Below are 18,457 nucleotides of genomic sequence, written 5' to 3'. Positions count from 1 at the left end.
AAGCCCAGGTTATTAGCTGCACTTCATCATAGACCTTTCAGACTTCTTCTGTTTATGGATCATTTTAAGATTACCTCTCACAATAAAAGTGGACTGGAAAGTTTCTCCATGGACATTCAATCAGGCAGGCTAATAACTGCAATGATTGAATGTAGTGGAGATTCTTCATTAATATGTGGTGAGTAGCATAGCATTGTATGAATCGATCCAAGAAGACTGATGGCACATATACCAGTAGAAACAGCTATTTAATGCTGAGAATTTGTTACAGAAGCTTGGATATCTGTACAAATAGCCCCAGCACACTTTATCCACCTGTATTCCATGTATCCTGATAAACGTATTTTCCCTAAAGCTATGCTAAAGAATCAACAGGAGTAAACAAACTATAGTAGTAACCCATGCAGGGACTTGTAAGTAGGTGAGCATAGAAGCTGTACCAATGTACATATTGGCATAAAATTCTAAAAAAAACTATGGAGGAGTAACCATAAACGCCATCCTTCTCTCCTGATTTTTACTTTTTTTACGGGCCCCCTCCTCTTTCACTTAAAGAGGTTGTTCAGTTCTAAACTATTAATGACTAGAGATGAGCGAACTTACTCGTTTAGGGTGTTTTTGCACTCAAGCACCGCTTTTTCCGAGTAACCGACTACTCGGGGGAAAAGATTCGGGGGGCACCAGGGGTGAGCGGGGGGTTGCAGAGTGGAGGTGGGGAGAGCTCCCCCCTGTTTCTCACTGCTACCCCCCGCTCCACCACGCCGCTCTCCGCCCCCCCCCCCTGGTGCCCCCCGAATCTTTTCGTCCGAGTAGTCAGTTACTCGGAAAAAGCGGTGCTCGAGTGCAAAAACGCCCTAAACAAGTAAGTTCGCTCATCTCTATTAATGACCTATCCTCAGGTTAATTTTCCACTGAAAGGGATGGGAATTTCAGCTGTAATACCAAACCTGACCACTACAATGAGAACAGTGCTGTCTGCTTCCTTCAGAAATCAGCTAAGTGCACAAACACGCAGACCTGGTGAACAACCAATCAAAGGAAGTTTCAGGTGACAGACCTATTGGGTTATCTTGAGCATTTTCTATCAATAGTTTACAACTTAACAACCGCTTTAAGTGGTTAAATTTTTTATTATCTTACAACTCCCACAATTTGGCTACTATGTCACAGGTAGAGACATAGCAAAACAGGATTCAGGTTGTGAGGCAGCAGATGGAGTAACCAAAATACATAATATTTATTTAAGATTGCAGAAATAAAAGTGAACAGTAGAATAATAATGGTTAAGCAATTGAACTTTTACCTTCAAGTACCTAAATGCTATCCACTGCTAACTACAATGTACGATTAACAATACCTTGTGAGCAATCTATAGTAAGAGAAAAAACTTTGTGAACAATCTTTAATAACACTCGATTAATAACAGGTCTGGAAAAAATACAGTTAATAGAATACACAGATTTCTTTGAGGCTAACACTCCAATGCACTCTATTAAAAAGGACTCTTATAGTATACACTTACTGTGTCTCTTTAAGGCTTGCTTGACACTACAGGTAACATTTGACTCTCCCTTTACAAACAAACAACTTGGTCTGTAAACAGAGGCTCCAGCACCCAAAACGTGCCAACAGTTCAGGGTCCTTAGTGTAAATTTAATTTCCTACAGCAGACCTGCTGACTAAGGCCTCATGTCCACGGGGAAAATCAAATCTGCTCCGGATTTGTAACGCGGATTTGGGCCGCGGATGCAGTGCGGATGAGCTTAAAATAGTATTTTATTGCATGCGGATGACACGCGGATGCGTTTTTTTTCACGCGTGTATGCACGCGGATGGCATTTTTGCATCTGCGCGTGAAAAAAAATGCAAGGCCACTGAAAAAGAAGCCAAACTTGTAATCCGCATGCAGATTTCACGCACCCAAATAAATGGCATTTAACACCCGCAGCGGATTTCCCGCACCCCATAGAGATCAATGGGGCCATCCGGAGCGTGATCCGCACCTAAATGGAGCATGTCCATTTTTTTTCATGCTCCATGATTTTTCTAATTCACATTTATTGACCATCCGCGGGTATTTAGCTACCCGCGGGTGGTCAATGCATTCCTATGGGGCGCGGATCCGCGCGCGGGTGATCCGCTGCGGATTTTAATTATTATTTTCCCCGTGGACATGAGGCCTAAGTATACTTTAACTCTTCCTAGTATGCATACCCTGTGTCCCTTATGAGGCCGGCCTCACTTATGGATATGTTGTCCAGGAGTTGCTACTATTGCCAACTCACATGATGCTACAGCATTGGTTGGGACTACTACTCTCTTCTTCTCTTTATGTCTTTCTCCATTGAAGACTGGCAACCCTCTGCGTACCTGAGCAGCACTGTCTCCAACTTCCTCAATCTTAGTCTTGCGCCTCCCCAGTGCTGCTCTCTCTTTGCCTCTCTGGCCTCTTTCTCACAAGCCAACAGCCTCCTCTTTCTCTGCCCAGCACCTAATCAACTTAGTTCTGTGGTGCAGCTTTAAAATGTTTTTATATGGTTCCTGAGGCACTTAGAAAAGTTTCCCAGCATTCAGGCAATGGGTGGGGTTAAACCTTTTCACTTCCCCATGCAGAGCCAGTCTTTTCACAGTGGTGATGCAATATCCCATCACTGCTGACATCAGCAAGAGTGGCTGGTAGAGTGGCTGTGAGCCAATGTAGCAAAAGGGGAGCAGGGCACTACTCACCCTTCTTACAACTGCCTTATATGGATTGTTTTACCTTCATCTGAATCAACACTGTAATTATAATGACTGGGTGAGCTGGATGCATGTGTCTTTTTTTATCCTTACTATATCACTATGTTAGTCTTCATCATATTAACATGCTTACTGTTTTCAGAACATTCAATAAGTACATATGTCTGATAAGACAATATAAAGTTTTGTGTTGTAACTGATAATGTATGATGGATCTGTGTCAACATTTGATTTAGTGTTATTTGCTTACATCTTAGGGAGAAGATGGGTTTCCAGGATTTAAGGGTGACATGGGACTGAAAGGAGACAGGGCAAGTATTTCAACTCAAATTCCAGTTTCACTCTATAAATTATTAAGTTTTTTACTCCATGAATGCTACCATTATTTCAAATCTATAGGAACTTAGTCTCTGGAAGAGTTTGTTTAAAATATTAGCAGCTTTACAGTTCTTCGTCCAGTCTGAGATAGATATGTGTGTGTTTTTTAACTCATTCCCTCATTTCCCCTTACAGGGAGAAGTTGGTCCTCTTGGCTCACGAGGAGAAGATGGCCCTGAAGGTCCAAAAGGAAGATCTGGTCCATCAGGAGACTCTGGGTCTGCAGGTCCAGCTGGTGAAAAAGTAAACTATCTTTTTATCAAGTTTAGTCTAATGAGTACGGCCATCTTTAAATGGGGTATATAATAACGAACTCTACATCTGGGGATATGGGGGCACAGGTGATATAAATAAAAGTGAAATTATGATGAAATATAATAAAAAAAATGCAAGATGATGCAACTGCTATAAATATATTCAATCTATAGTGTATCCAGAGTAGATCCTATAGAACATGATGTCATTTCCATGTCCATAGAGGGCTTGTGTCCTGCTTTTGTTATGGTGGTCCAGGAGGATTTAGCTGCAGTCTGGCATGTTCAACATAAAATCCATATCACTGGCGTAACTATAGAGGATGCAGGGGATGCAGTTGCACCCGGGCCCAGGAGCCTCAGGGGGCCCATAAGTCCTCTCTTCTCCATATAGGGAGCCCAGTTCTATGAATAAAGCATTATAGTTGGGGGCCCTGTTACAGTTTTTGCCATGGGGCCCAGGAGCTTCAAGTTACGCCTCTGATCCATATACTGTCATTGTGAAATGACTTGAAGTTTTCCTTTGCTTAGATCTTTAATGGTTAATGGCTTCATCTATTGCCGACACTAGCAGTATATATCAGGGAATTCATGTGCTTTTTTTCTTTGTCTGCTTTAAACATTTAAAATAATCATTTAAGTGCCTACCTCAAACATATAAAAGAGTCATTTGAATTACACACAGGAATTGTACTTTCGGCTTTTATGTGAAATGGTTGTATTTTCTTCCTACTGAAAAGTTTGAATGACTTTCTGTATGTCTTAAAGGGGTTGTTCAAGACTTAAAAATTTTCAAGAAAGTAGAAAACTGTGTAAAAAAAAACACGGGAAAAAATCATTACCTTTTAAATGTCCTGTCAATCCAGCATTGCTGCTCTGGTTTCAGAAGTTCCTGCAATAGTCAAGTGCCGTTCATTATTCACCTGACTGCTGCAGCCAATCACTGGCCTCAGCAGATTTGCCCTTCATGCAGGAGTGACTGCTAAGGCCAGTGATTGACTACAGTGGTCACATGAACAGTGAATGTGACATCATCTCAGCAGGAACTTCCAGGACAGGGGTTGCAGGACACTTTAAAGGTGAATAATATATTTTTATTATAAGGAATTCTGTGTGATCAGCTTACTCATAAAAGTTTTTTGTTTGCTTACCCTAGGGCAAACTCGGTGTACCAGGATTGCCCGGTTACCCAGGCAGACAGGGTCCAAAGGTAAGAAATAAAGCTAGAGTTATGAGGAGTTCCTCAATTTGAGGACCTCTTTCTAATTTCTATAGGTTCCATATTATATGAATCTGACCATGTGTAGTGATGAGCAAACTGTTCAAAAGTTCTATGTCATCCGGTCGACGAATCTCTACAAAAGTTCAGTTTGGTGTGAATTTGTTCAAACCAAACCAGAACTTCACCAACTTGGAAAGTGGGTTCAGCCGACACGAACCATCTGAGGTTCAGGTTTTCCCCGTGCTGAACTTCTAGAAAAGTTTGACCCGAAACAAGGTTTCACTGTTTTCATTTGCTTAAGGGCGCCCACCCACTGGCGATTTTTTTTCCCTGTGAAATTCGCAGCATTTTTTTCTCTGCAGGGGTCTATGGGACTTGTAATGTTAAAATCGCGATCGCGCAAAAACGCGATTTCGCGGTAAATTGCGATTTTGCGCGATCGCGATTTTAACATTACAAGTCCCATAGACCCCTGCAGAGAAAAAAATGCTGCGAATTTCACAGGGAAAAAAATCGCCAGTGGGTGGGCGCCCTAACACTAGCTATATGCATGAGACCTTACAACCAGTGATACATTTGGCTTAGATTACTTATGATTACCACAACCCTACCATTAAAATACATTTCCTAAATTTTCCTTTTTTTAGTTAAAAACGTTTCCCATGGAAAATGTAAAACTCAAAACTAACAAAAAAAACTCACTAAAACCATCTTTGATTTGTCCATTTCTTTCAATTAGTAAAACGTAGAGAGCTCGGAATGATAAATCTGCTTAATTATGCAGAGATGTGTCCCTGGTTCCCATATCTCTATATAATGGATAAATTGCTATGCAAGAAACTAGAAAGCTGCTTGACAACTACCGTGTTTCCTCAAAAATAAGATCTACCCCTAAAACAAGTCCTACCCTGATTTTCAGCTATTTTCGGGGAGGCTTAAAATATAAGCTCTACCATAAAAATGAGCCCTAATTAGACTACATTAAAAAAAATGAAAACATTATCTAGCAGCGACAGTCCGGGTCCCTCTCACTGCTCTCTGAAGTTTTGTAGCCCTGCGGCGCATCCTGCACTCCGCGGCCGCCGACAGAAGATCACTTCCTGGTCGCAGGGATCATAAATCCTGCCTCCAGGAAGCGATGGCTCTGATTGATTTAGTGAGTGTTGCTCTCAGCCAATCAATGCAACGCTCGCTCTAGCATTGCCACGGCTGTGATTGGCTGAGAGCAGCGATCCCTGAACCAATTACAGCCATTGCATTGGTTTATTGAATGCTGCATTGATTGGCTGAGAGCAGTGCTCACTCAACCACTCAGAGCCATCGCTTCCTGGAGGCGGGATTTATGAACCCTGCGACCAGGAAGTGATCTTCTGTCGGCAGTTGAGAACTGCAGGACGTGCGTCGGAGCTACGGAACCTCGGAGACCAACAGGACCATGAAGTGATGTTGTGTTGCTGGCCGAGGAGTGCAGGAAGTGCGGCAGAGCTACAGAAATTGGACCGCATTTGCTAGGTAAGTAAAATAAGCCATACCTTGAAAATAAGACCTAGTGCCTCTTTTAGGGCAAACATTAATATAAGATAGGGGCTTATTTTTGTGGAAACACGTTAGTTGTGGTGTTTAAATGGCAGCAATGTTAGTTTTAACCCAACTTTTCAGGAGCAGCTATAACTAAGAAAAAGTGGAACAGATTTTTGAATTACACAGATGAAGAAAACCGAAGTCTTGTTACTTATGTAATGAAACTGAAATTCCCTGCAGAGTAAAGTGAGACTTGTCCTGTAAATGTCACGTTTCTAGAGCATTAGGTGACTCTGAGTTCTACATGTCCCCGTTTGGTCTTCTCTGTATTTGTACATCCACCTGACCTGCTGCAAATCTGCCTCATTTTCACCATGACTGTCACATCGATTGCTTTCCATTCTGTGTTTGTTCTTCAATAGTCTGCAGAGATTTTCTGCCACATCCTGAGATCAAAGTCTTTCTGCTGTTTTGCTATTGAACAAACAGATCTGTGTATCAGGAGGGTTGCTCCAGATGCTTCTGTTTTACATAAAACAACACGCTGAATCCTTTCTGCCGCTTCGCAATCATGTTCTTACTTGAGAACAAAGCACTTTCTTCTCACGAGTCTGCCACTTTTCTTTTTGTCCCCAAAGCTTAATTTACTGCTTCAGTTATTGCAAGACTAAGGATGAGTTGGATAAAGTGCATTCCTGTTTCTACATGTTCTGCCATCTTAGTCCACCGGGGCTTTAAGACAGAGTCCATTACTGTAGTTGTTCTATTGGAAGTAAAGTGCATGTGTCATCATGAATTATCATTTTCTGATTCACTACTGTATTACCAACTGACCATGTACCATTTCACTGAGACACCATTATACTTTTTGTATGTCCACTGGTTTCCGTTAACTACTGGTATGAGTTCTACATTTAAGGCCCTTTTACACGTAACGATTATCGCTCAAAATTAGTTCAAATGATCAAAAACAAGCGATAATCGTTACGTGTAAATGCAGGCATCAGGCACTTTTCATCTGAACGATGATTTTAAGGTGAACTTAAAATCCATTGTTCAGCCGCAGAGAGATGTAGTATCTCTCAATAGACTGTATGCTGTGTTCTCCATGGGAACTGAGAGATTAAATTGTAATTATATATTGTATATACATTGTAATTGCAAAGAGAACAATACAGCTGTTTGCAGAGCTGGGCGTGTCATTAATTACACATTGGGCTCTGTAAACAGCTCCTGGAGGCCCTTTACATGCAAATGAAGATAATAAAGTGTTAATGGACATTAGTGGCCATTAACACTTTATGCAAAAAGTTTGCTAAAACTTTTGATCATTTGAAAGATTATTTTGCATTTAAATGGGCCTTTAGTGCAACTCATAATGATATAGTGTGTGGGGTATCATAGGACTATAGGCAAAGAGTATCTGCTATTATGCAGTGTTGGCTTATTTTTGGAGCAGAACTATGACCAATGAATCCGGACTACTAGGTGTCTTATCTTGTCTACCGGCCATACTACTAGTATCACTGCTCAGTAATGGGAGTCATGTTGCCAGTGCAGCCGTTTTAGGGCTTAAACAGATGGGCGTGTTTTTGTCCCATTATGCGGTTGTAAAAATCACAGCCGCATTACCGGATAAACTTTTTTCCCACAGGATGGGATAAATTGGCTTCTGCCTCATTGCTTTTTTTTTTGCCTTCCTCTGGATCAACATGGGGGGGTAGAAACAGGCTGAACTGAATGGACATTTGTCTTTTTTCAGCCCAACATACTATGTTACTATGAGACTATTGATTTCAATGGTTTCGTTTTCACTATTGGGATTATCACACATGAATACTACTTGCCAGAACGATAGGGCAAGACTTATTTTTCCACTTTTTTATTCAAACTCGCGTGTAATAGTTTGAATAGTCAAAAAAAAACAACCCAGTTCATAATATGCTCCGTAGCAGAGAGCGTATTAGTGCATGCACCATCTGTTTTTGCCCTCAAAAACATTTTCGCAAGTTAGCTAACTCCTTAAAGGATGCGCTCCCATGTGGCGGATTTTTGGTGTAGATCTTCACCATAATCCACAGCATATTGTGTGCTGCAGTTTTTAGTGTGGATCCACAGCAGATTTCACCCTTTCCATTGACTGGAAGTCTGCTATGGATCTGTGTGGTGTGTATTTTCGAGCAGAATTTGATACGGATTTTGGTGTGGATTTTTCCCTTGTGTAAAAGCCGTGCCAAATCCAGTGCGTCTGAACACACCCTTAAAGAAGAAGATGAGAGCATGGTCAGAATTTATGAATTATTCTATATGCTTATAGATAGAAAGGAGGCATAGCGTATATTCTGAAGCCCAAAACGTGTAGCTTATTGTAAAATGTGGATAAATGACTTGACAGCCGTTCTTATTGACCATCTTAGATGCTTTTACACAATGTATTTGAATTCACATTCGAAAAATTCAACTTTAGAATAAAATCTATCCTTTGTTAATGAGTTTTTTGGAGTAGCATTAAGTGAAACATTCATTGATTCCACTGGCTTACAGCAGGCTTGATGAAATGTTCTGATCTTTTCTCTGCTTTCGGGATCTGAAAAGTTCTGGTAAGAGATTATGTTAACGTTCAGGATGCAGATAGAGATATGGTTTTAGATTACATGAAACGTTGTCAAAGCACGTCTGCATGTTCCTCTTCAGTGAATGCACTTCTTGTAGCAGCCCGTATAAACACTAGATGGAGCATCAACCAGTTATCCGAGATTTTTCTTGAAGACTATATGCATGAGTTTATCTTCCTATACCATAATCCTATTTAATAAGATCTCATATACTTACTGCTTCAATTGGTGAGTCAAAATGTAATTAGCTTACCATTATGTTAAATTGGGCAAGTTGATTCGAGAGGTTCCTCTCGAATTGAAGCTAAAAAGCCTGCTAATGGATATTGCCATTGTATTCTGTGGTTCACCAGATAAATCAATCGCTGCATAAGGTCAACCCTATTATAGTTTATGCAGATTTAGATTGCATACTGTATATGCAGAAATTTTAGTTAAGATTAATATATTATTTTGCCTTTAAATGTTCTCAAACCCGTGTATCTTATTTGCATTTTAATAGGGATCGACAGGTTTCCCTGGATTCAATGGAGCTAATGGCGAGAAAGGAGCTCGGGTATGGTTTTAGAAAACAATTTTTTTTACCATTTTTATGCCAATTTTAATGCCGGCGGAGCAATGCATTTAATGCAATTCAGTATACTGTAGTATTATCAGCTGTTTAGTTGTCATTTCTAGAAGTCTTCTGACTACTGAACTGATTTGGAAAACAATGACTACATTTGACTGTATAGGAAGGAATTTGAAGATCAAACTTCCTTGAACTTTTTGCAACTTTTAGCTGTATGTACCGAACACATAGCCCTTTGGGCCTTTGACTTTCTGGGTTACTAGAAGTTGCCACTGCTGGAAACAGTTTTGTATAATGTAATATATAATATTTAGTAACAGGCATCTAGTAAATGCAATAGCATTGTATGTACTATAACATTTGGAGTTCCCACCACAGCTGAAGAGCAACATAGACCACAACCTGGACTAGGAGAAGTTTGATGTCAATCATACTAGGACATACAACGTCATAGTAAGACTATCTGTATTCTATTAACATTAATATTTGTATTCCACTAGGGTGTTGCTGGCAAACCAGGTCCAAGGGGACAACGAGGTCCAACGGTGAGTGTGTTTCCGAGTTACTTCCATTTTTCCAAGCACATGAGTAGATCATAAACCTTTGCAATCATATTCTTTCCAATGACATCGTAAATGACATAGTAACAATGTTCAAAAGAGTCTCATAAGGTTACTTTGCTTCTTCACTTAGGGTCCACGTGGCGCTCGGGGTCCTAGAGGTCCTACTGGAAAACCAGGTCCTAAGGTAATTATCGAGGCTATGTCATAATATTGATGGGGTTATAGTGTTATAAGTCATTTATACTGCTTTAAGGTATTAATCATAGGCACAAAAAATTATACCACATGGTTGGGAAGATATTGCCATGTTGCATGTCACACAAAATGCATATGCTGCAGTATAACACGACACATATCACACTATTAAGAATTATTTTTAAATCTGCAAAACAGAATCATTGTAATGTATTGTAATGTCTCGATTGTTATTCTTTATTCCACATTCGCTGACATATACCCTTTTTTTTCAGGGCACATCAGGAAGCGATGGTCCTTCCGGCCCACCTGGTGAAAGGGTAAGTGGTACCTGGAAGTTTTCAGTTGCTGCTGGTATTGAAATTATGCGTGAACACTTGTGTATGTAGAAGATCTATACATCTGAATTTGTCAAATGGATCAGAGTTAGGTTTGTCTTTTGACACAATTGAACACGTGCCATGTTCGGTTCTATATGGGACTGCAAGTAAAACTACTATTTTTTTTACTTAAAGAGATATCATAATGGATAACCATAATATAAGGATTTGTTGGACTTTCCAGGATAACGAGGGGTCAAGAACTAGGTGAACAAGTTTAATGGGGTTATCTGAGAGAAAGTTTTTATTCGAAATCCTACTCACACCTCCGGCACCATATCTCCTTTTTCCCATCCAGCACTGTGTTAAGAGACAGCAGTCAACCTGTTGATGGGCCATCACCGGCTGCTCCAGTCAATTACAAACTTCAGTATTCTTATTCGCTTTGGTCCTACTGGAAATGCTGTGGATTTTTCATATCCACCTGGAAAATCCACTATGGATCTACTCTTTGTGACCCTGCCATTAACCCTTTCCAATCCACTGTCTGACATCTAAAGACATTCTGATCGAAGGCTGTACAGCTTTGATGTCGGAAAATGTCCGTCAGGGTATTCTTACTGTAGATTACTGGCCGCTCTGTTGTCAGGGGCCTCTCCGGCATGTCACATACTGTAGTACTGGCTCTAGCCAGCAGATGGCGCCATTGTAAAATGGCAGAAAGAGAAAGCCCCCTAGGAAATCCTGAATCTAAAATTGGATTGCAAAGGATAACAGTCATATTTGGGGTATATGTACAAGGCTTTTTGTTCCATCTTATTTGGGGACTGAAAAATCGGGATGTCCATGTGTTGTCCGATCCGAGTCATGCCCGAGAATCTCAGGAGCAACTCTTTTAATGCCTGTGTGCCTTTACCCTTACATTGTGGTATAAATGTGCCAAAGAGATTGGTATGGTCCACATGCCAGTTGATAGTCCAGAAAAAATACCACTGAACCGCTGGTGATACGGTGGCTCATTTTGATATGCACATGATTCTGATATAAATCTCAAGGGCTACAATCTCTAAAAATGTCTGCATTCTTCCTTCGTTGGCCTCTTGATTTTCCTTTGTTCAGCTCTGTAAGTTAAGCACTGAATATTGAACCTGCACTAATGTATTTATGTCACGGGATACACTGCTTTTCCCTTATCGAGACAGAAGGCTTTGTAATGTGTTGTAGCTTCTTGTGTCACAGAACAGTTTATCTGCTCCTCCACAACAGTTCTCATTATAATGCAGAGTATTGTAATTATCTGCACAGTGTTCAGTGACACACTAGGAGACAGCAACTTCCTGCAGGAGTCTGATGTTAATACTGAGAAGCAGCTGAAAATAGACATTTTTCTGTGTATGTGGAAATCACGGCTACTTTTCAGCAATTTTTCATGCGCACCTCAATTTCAAAGTCAAAAGCAGTCATGAAATAATGAAGTTTGTTCTTATTTATTTCCATTTACATTGTAATTTCTTAGGCTGCCCATGTATATTAGATAACTGCCTGCTGAACACTTGTTCGCCTGTCAGCTATCTTGCTCAACACCCTTATACAAATGCATTTTCAGCTGAGCGTGCCTGTATTTTGAATGCAGAGCGAGGAGAAAGTCGCTACCAAAAGCACTGGTAGCAGCTTATCTCCCCGTAAAAAAAGGATCGGGCAGTTGAAGTTCAGCTGCTCGATCCTTTTCTCTCAGTATAGAAAAGAGGCCAAGAGCACACACTGACAAATCCAAAATTAAGGCGAGGTGGCTGTAATGCAGAGCCACATTGAGAACTTGAACCACGGCGCCCTTCAGTAGTCCAAAGAAAATGAGAAGAATGTGGCAGCATAAATGGTGAAGATCAAATCAATAAATCATTATTCCTCCATGTTTTTTATGAAACAGATAAGCTATGTTTTGACCTTTTTTCGGTCTTTAGCAAGCTTGATAAAGACCGAGAAACGTCAAAACGTAGCTTATCTGTTTTATATGAAAAACATGGAGGAATAAAGATCTATTGGTTTGATCTTCACTAGAGATGAGCGAGCTTACTTGGAAAAGCACTACTCGCTCGAGTAATTTGCTTTATCCGAGTATCGCTGTGCTCGGGTCTGAAGATTCGGGTGCCGGCACGGAGCGGGGAGCTGCAGGGGAGAGCGGGGAGGAACGGAGGTAAGATCTTTCTCTCCTTCTCTCCCGCCCGCTCCCCGCTGCGACTCACCTGTCAGCCGCAGCGGCACCCGAATCTTCAGACCCGAGCACAGCGATACTCGGATAAAGCAAATTACTCGAGCGAGTAGTGCTTATCCTAGTACGCTCGCTCATCTCTAATCTTCACCATTTATGTTGCCACATTCTTCTCATTTTCTATGATCCTTTTCTCCATTGACACCTGTATTCAGGCGAGAGTGTGGAGGCCTCATACACATTAGATGATTGGACCTGCTGAAATTGGTGGATTTAACTAATGTATTAGGCATCTAATATCTATAGCAACCTTAAAATGGGTTGGCCATCTTATACAGCATGAGCACAGGGTATTAAATACTGTATATTAGAATGCATATTTAGTCTAAGATACTTTACCTGCTTTGATTGACCAGTGCTGATAATGTGGTATTTGGGCAACTTACTAGGCATTCTGCAGCATTCTCTTGTTTCATGAAGCCAAATCTCTTTTATACCAAGTCATTCCCCTGTGCGCTCAATAGCTGCAATAGAGGGGTTTGGGATGTGACTCCATCCATCAACCTCAAGCTCTGCCACTACACAAGTTTCCTTCCTGGATGCATGTCCAAATGGGCTGGTGCAAGCGCAGAGCAAGAGACGCTGGTGGACAGGGTTGTATCACATGCCCCGACATTAATGGTTATTTGCAAGACTGAATTGTCGCACTGTTCAAGACGCCAATTTTGATGGGAAAGGAGTAAGGCTTAATAAAAAAAAGAGAATGGTACAGAACTCCTAATTACATTATATTAGTAAGTTGACTCCAATCTACTGCCCTGTACTTATACTGTATAAGTTGGCTAACCACCTAGTAAGCAAAACCTACAGTAACTACAGTTTACCTACAGTAAACATGGTCTTTCACCTGGGGCAATGTTTCAGTTTGTTGTCCTTCTTCTGTATCTGAAGACCCTGGGCCATGCCAGGGTAGCTGGAACCAACTCTTTCCTCCCATACTAGGGCCCCTGAATTATGACTATATATATAGTAACCTTCTGTTCCTAGACAAACAAAGATGGCCAGTTCTCTGACTACCTGATGCATACTGTACCTTAGTATGCATCTTTATTCTAGGACACTACACCTGATTGGAATGACCAGTGCTGCCCATGTAAGCCGCACTGGCCAGGCAGAGCAGCATGGAGTGTCATAGAGAAGTGGTTTAGCCATCTTTGTTTGTCCAGGACTAGAGAGTCACCTTAAGACTCAAAATATGACTCAATATGATATGCCTTTGTTGCCAAAAAGAAGGTTCCACATGCCGTAGGCTTGCACTAACTGAACATATGCATTGGTTTTTCAAAACCAATGCATTTGTCTGAAACAAGAACTCAGATTCCCTTTCTCATTTTGCAGAGGCAACATGAAAAGTAAAAATTGCAAACTAATCAGTTGCTGGGAGAATGTGCTTAACTTTTCCGTTGCATTAAGTATTGATCTTCTCAAATGTATGTCTGTCATCACAGAAGTTCATGCCACATAGGCTAAAACTGGGTCGCTTTAGGGGAGATATATCAAAACAAGGTTACTTTAGGTTTATGTTTACATCGACAACGTTCTTGAGCGCTCAAATCTGGCTGCTTGTGCCTTGGCACAAGTTTCAAATTTTAACTATCATAGTTGTTTCATCCTTCATTTATTTTAATTACCAGATCCATTACTTATAGGAAATAAAATCATCTACTTTATCCAAACAGTGTAAAAAACAAAACAAACTAGCTATGTTGTCCATAGCAACCAATCACAATTCCGGAGCAGTTTAAATAAATGTAGGTTGAGCACTGAGTAGTTACTGAGTCCAACAAGGCCAGTTAGACAGCTTTGATAAGCTAAATCATTTTTCGGACTCTTGTAGACGTCAATATAATTCTTGGGAGACAATCATATGAAGCTGATCTCTATTCAGGAAAAACAAAGATTACCCAACTCCACTGTAGGGAAGGTTGAACTGGAGATGTTTGCTCGAGCGAGCATTGCCTTTACCGAGTACCTGCCCGCTCGAAATGAAACGTTCGGGTGCCGGCGGCGGGCAGGGAGCGGCGGGGGAGAGCGGAGCAGAACAAAGGGGAGATCTCTCTCTCCCTCTCCCCCCCCTCCCCTCTCCCTCCTGCTGACAGCCGCTGCTCACCACTCCCCCGCGCCGGCACCTGAGCGTTTCATCTCGAGCGGGCAGGTACTCGGTAAAGGCAGTGCTCGCTCGAGCAATTGCCTTTACCGAGTATACTCGTCATCTCTAGTAATGATCAATAATAATTTCCAAAAAAAGTGTAGTGGTCTGTATGACCTTGTGCAATTGTAGGGATTTTCCTGGCAAAATAGAAACTCTTTTAGAAATCTGGATAGAAAGAAGTCATACTCACCTGATACCCTACCACTCCCATTCTATTGTTACTTGATCCCCCACTGCTCTACTATCTGCTGCACTGATGACATCACCGATAATGGGACAGGTGTTCTCCACAGCCAATCATCATCTCACTTTGGCCGGAAATGTACTGCAGCGGTCCCATATGCCTGTGTCAGGATGCCATCACTGCTGCAGCAGGCAGTCGAGAGCAGTGAGTGACTGGGGACTGGTGGAATGGCATCAGCGTAGGATTGGTTGAGTTGAGTGTGTTGAGTGAGTTTATTAGAAAACAAATTGAAAATTTCTAATTAGAAACAGACACGCTTTATGGTATAAATTGCATTATGAAAAATTAAATAAAGTATATTTTCCAATTCACTAACGCTATCACTGTCCTATTGCATAGGACGGCATACAAGCTATTAAACACCCCAGGCGGAGGGTGATACAAAGATCATTTGCCCTTATATGTTCTATGCTGTAGGTCACCACAAACTGTTCTGTGAATTAATGGTCAGATAAGATGACACGGTGAACCAGTTTACCCTTATTCCCTGTGGACACATTTCTGGATCATCAACCATAGCGAATTCCATACTTTGATCTGTAAAATGTATATGTAAATTGTATTTTCTGCTTTCTCTGGTCCTTTTCATCATCCTTGCCGTGGAGCATGGTTTGTAGAAATCTAATAGAGCAGAACAGATTATAGAGGGCAGTTCTTGGAGTGTGCAGCGCTCTTGTCTGTTTCATTGCAATACACATTACTGCTGTTTGATCTTTCATTTACTCTAATTACTGCAGTGTCAAGGGCATAATTTACTTTAGTGGTTATAAGGAAATGTTAACTATAGTATCATTCTTTACTTGATACGTTGATTATTTGCTGGTTTTACTAACTTTATTGCAAGACTTTTAGACAATATTTAAATGTTCTCTCACTTAGCAAGAACTTTCTTTTTTGCATTGCATCATAGGGACCTCAAGGACCACAGGGCCCAGTTGGATTCCCAGGACCAAAGGGCCCCCCTGTAAGTATATGAGCTTTCTAAATCTATAAATTAATTTAGATTTAGGTGTATCAACAAATAGTAATTGTGTAGGATAGTATATATACTACTGTATGTTGTATGTCAGCACTTGTAAGAATATTCAACAAATGTGAAAGTCCATGGAACAAGATGACCCTTAATTTTGTCCACACAGTAGTAAAATAAGATACAATCTTGTGAATTGGAGCTTTTTCTAAGTTGTGCAACCATAATATGGGCTGCCAGATGTCTTCTTCTGGCTGCATATAGGAAAAACTGGCCATAGGGTTGGCTTGATGACCAAATATAGGGCCAACGATCTGATATCACTACTAACGATCTGATATCACTACTATTGTCACAGATTCTTCTAAGTAATCTATCCTAATCGGTATGGAAAATTTCAGGCCATTATTCTAGACCTGATACTCTACTAGTTGGTACAAAAGCTAAACATAAATTGTTAGGCTAATATAGCTATAACCAAACTGGTAAATATTTTATAAAACAGCATATTCACAGTGTAGGTAAAATATGGAATATGTAATACATTTTTGACAGCATTAAGGTCTAATTACTAGATGACTTAAAAGTTTTCAGATTATGTTAAATTTAGAAGCATTTGCTAGCAGAATTCTTAAAAAGCTTATATTTGATGTTTTTAAGGGTCCTCCTGGAAAGGATGGGTTGCCCGGCCACCCTGGACAACGTGGTGAGACTGTAAGTATGCCAGTTCTTCTCTTTCTGATGAGCTGTTCCACAGCCAGTTTACCCTCTGGACGTTACTTCCTCTAAACACTTGTGGCCAGGTAGGAGAAGACACTTCCCAGGTTAATATGAACGTGTGTTCTCGTACCTGACTGGACCTGTTTTTAGCAAGTAGCAAATATTTGAATACAGAGGTGTGTCTGTCAAACAGCTCTAAATATTCATGGACATAACTAGGCGCTGTAATTATATATTCAGCTCATTAAACTAGGTTACTATGTCCACTCTATGTGTGTTATGTGAGCTGTCTAATAAGCTGATTATATTATGCTGTTGACTTTAATGGAGTATTCCCACCTTAGACATTTATGTCAGATCCACAGAATATGTCATAAATGTCTGATTAATGTGGGTCCCACCTCTGGGTATGTAATCTATCAGATGTTTATGGCATAGCTTGTGGCTATGTTATAAATTCTAAGGTGGAAATACCCCTTCGCTATAGATGTAGCAAAGTTTAACTTAACTCTTAATATGTTGAAAAAAAAATCCGCCACAGTTTATTTGCCTTTTCAAACATTTTTCAATGGCTTTTTTGTGTAGTTATCCCATAAGATAACTTATTGCAGAGAGTTATCACTGTTAAGTTAAACTTTGCTTTATCTGTAAATGAAATGTTTGATGGGTTTAGTACATATACAGTAACATATATATATATATATATATATATATATATATATATGGGTTTTCTAAAATTGGTATAATTTCAGATTTAATTTACTACCTTGTACAATGTCCATATAAATGCTGACATTCCTTCACCATCATATTGCTAGAGCTCCAAAGCTAGACTACCTGCCTCAGCTATTAAACTTGCTGCAGACGTTTCTCTAGAGTTGCTTTATAAGTTTGGCATATTGCAAGAACCCTCAATATGACAATTGAAATTAAATATCACTAACTATTTGCTTTCCCATACTCAATATGTTGCCTGTGCTGCTTTAAACCTAAAATTCCCTTGCAGGTGCACATATGGATCATCGCTATTAGCTGCACCCAAATGCATAGTCTGGAAGTTTTTCACCAGCCTTCCACCCTTTTAGAAACCATCATTATTATACATTTCCATCATTTATATGTAAACCGATTTGTTTCTTGAGATTTCACAATCTTTCATATTCCACTTTGAAGCTTTATCACCAAATAAGAACATTTTTAGGCCTAAGGCATTAAATTGCATCAGAAATGAAGTAAAACCATTCTATCCTGACAAATAGCGATTCACCATTCTGTTAACATACTTGTGATTTTTATAGATAGACTTGCAAATTCCTATTATGTAAATTGGATTTGAAATCCAAATGTGTAATTTAATGATGGTTTCTATCTACGGACAATCATTAGACGCTAATAGATTATCTGAAAATTTGGGTGCCACTTCTTTGCTTACATGGATCTAATTTGGGGACCTATTTGGTGAGGTCCTCACATTGGAGAAATATTCTTCATTTGACTTAAGATTCTTAATACATTCAGAGTCACTATTTTGTTAGAGGAAGATAATCACTGGTGATCATTGGTGATCGGTAGTTAAACCTTTTTTAAAGGGGTTTTCTGGGCAAAAACTATTGATTCGCAGCATAGGTCATTCATAGTGAAGCGCCGGGACTCACTGCTCAGGATTATCATGATAGGAGATGAGAGCGGAAGTACGATAGCTGGCTTTACTCTCATTGATATAA

General features: G+C 40.2%; 1 protein-coding gene across 5 annotated transcripts in view; it reads left to right on the top strand.

The window, feature by feature from the left end:
• Positions 1 to 18,457, top strand: part of COL11A1 (collagen type XI alpha 1 chain) — a 229,080-nt gene that overhangs the window by 142,660 nt on the left and 67,963 nt on the right. For all 5 annotated transcript variants that reach the window (XM_066597204.1, XM_066597201.1, XM_066597205.1 and 2 more), the window contains 9 exons: positions 2,997 to 3,050; positions 3,253 to 3,360; positions 4,528 to 4,581; positions 9,232 to 9,285; positions 9,801 to 9,845; positions 9,994 to 10,047; positions 10,334 to 10,378; positions 15,954 to 16,007; positions 16,674 to 16,727. In XM_066597204.1, coding sequence (XP_066453301.1) covers positions 2,997 to 3,050; positions 3,253 to 3,360; positions 4,528 to 4,581; positions 9,232 to 9,285; positions 9,801 to 9,845; positions 9,994 to 10,047; positions 10,334 to 10,378; positions 15,954 to 16,007; positions 16,674 to 16,727 — 522 coding nt within the window. The remainder of the gene's footprint in view (positions 1 to 2,996; positions 3,051 to 3,252; positions 3,361 to 4,527; positions 4,582 to 9,231; positions 9,286 to 9,800; positions 9,846 to 9,993; positions 10,048 to 10,333; positions 10,379 to 15,953; positions 16,008 to 16,673; positions 16,728 to 18,457) is intronic.

The sequence above is a fragment of the Eleutherodactylus coqui genome, chromosome 3, assembly GCF_035609145.1.
Source record: "Eleutherodactylus coqui strain aEleCoq1 chromosome 3, aEleCoq1.hap1, whole genome shotgun sequence".
Lineage (NCBI taxonomy): Eukaryota > Metazoa > Chordata > Amphibia > Anura > Eleutherodactylidae > Eleutherodactylus > Eleutherodactylus coqui.
The sequence above is the reverse complement of the archived record's forward strand: the minus strand, read 5'-3'. Positions and strand labels throughout refer to the sequence as shown.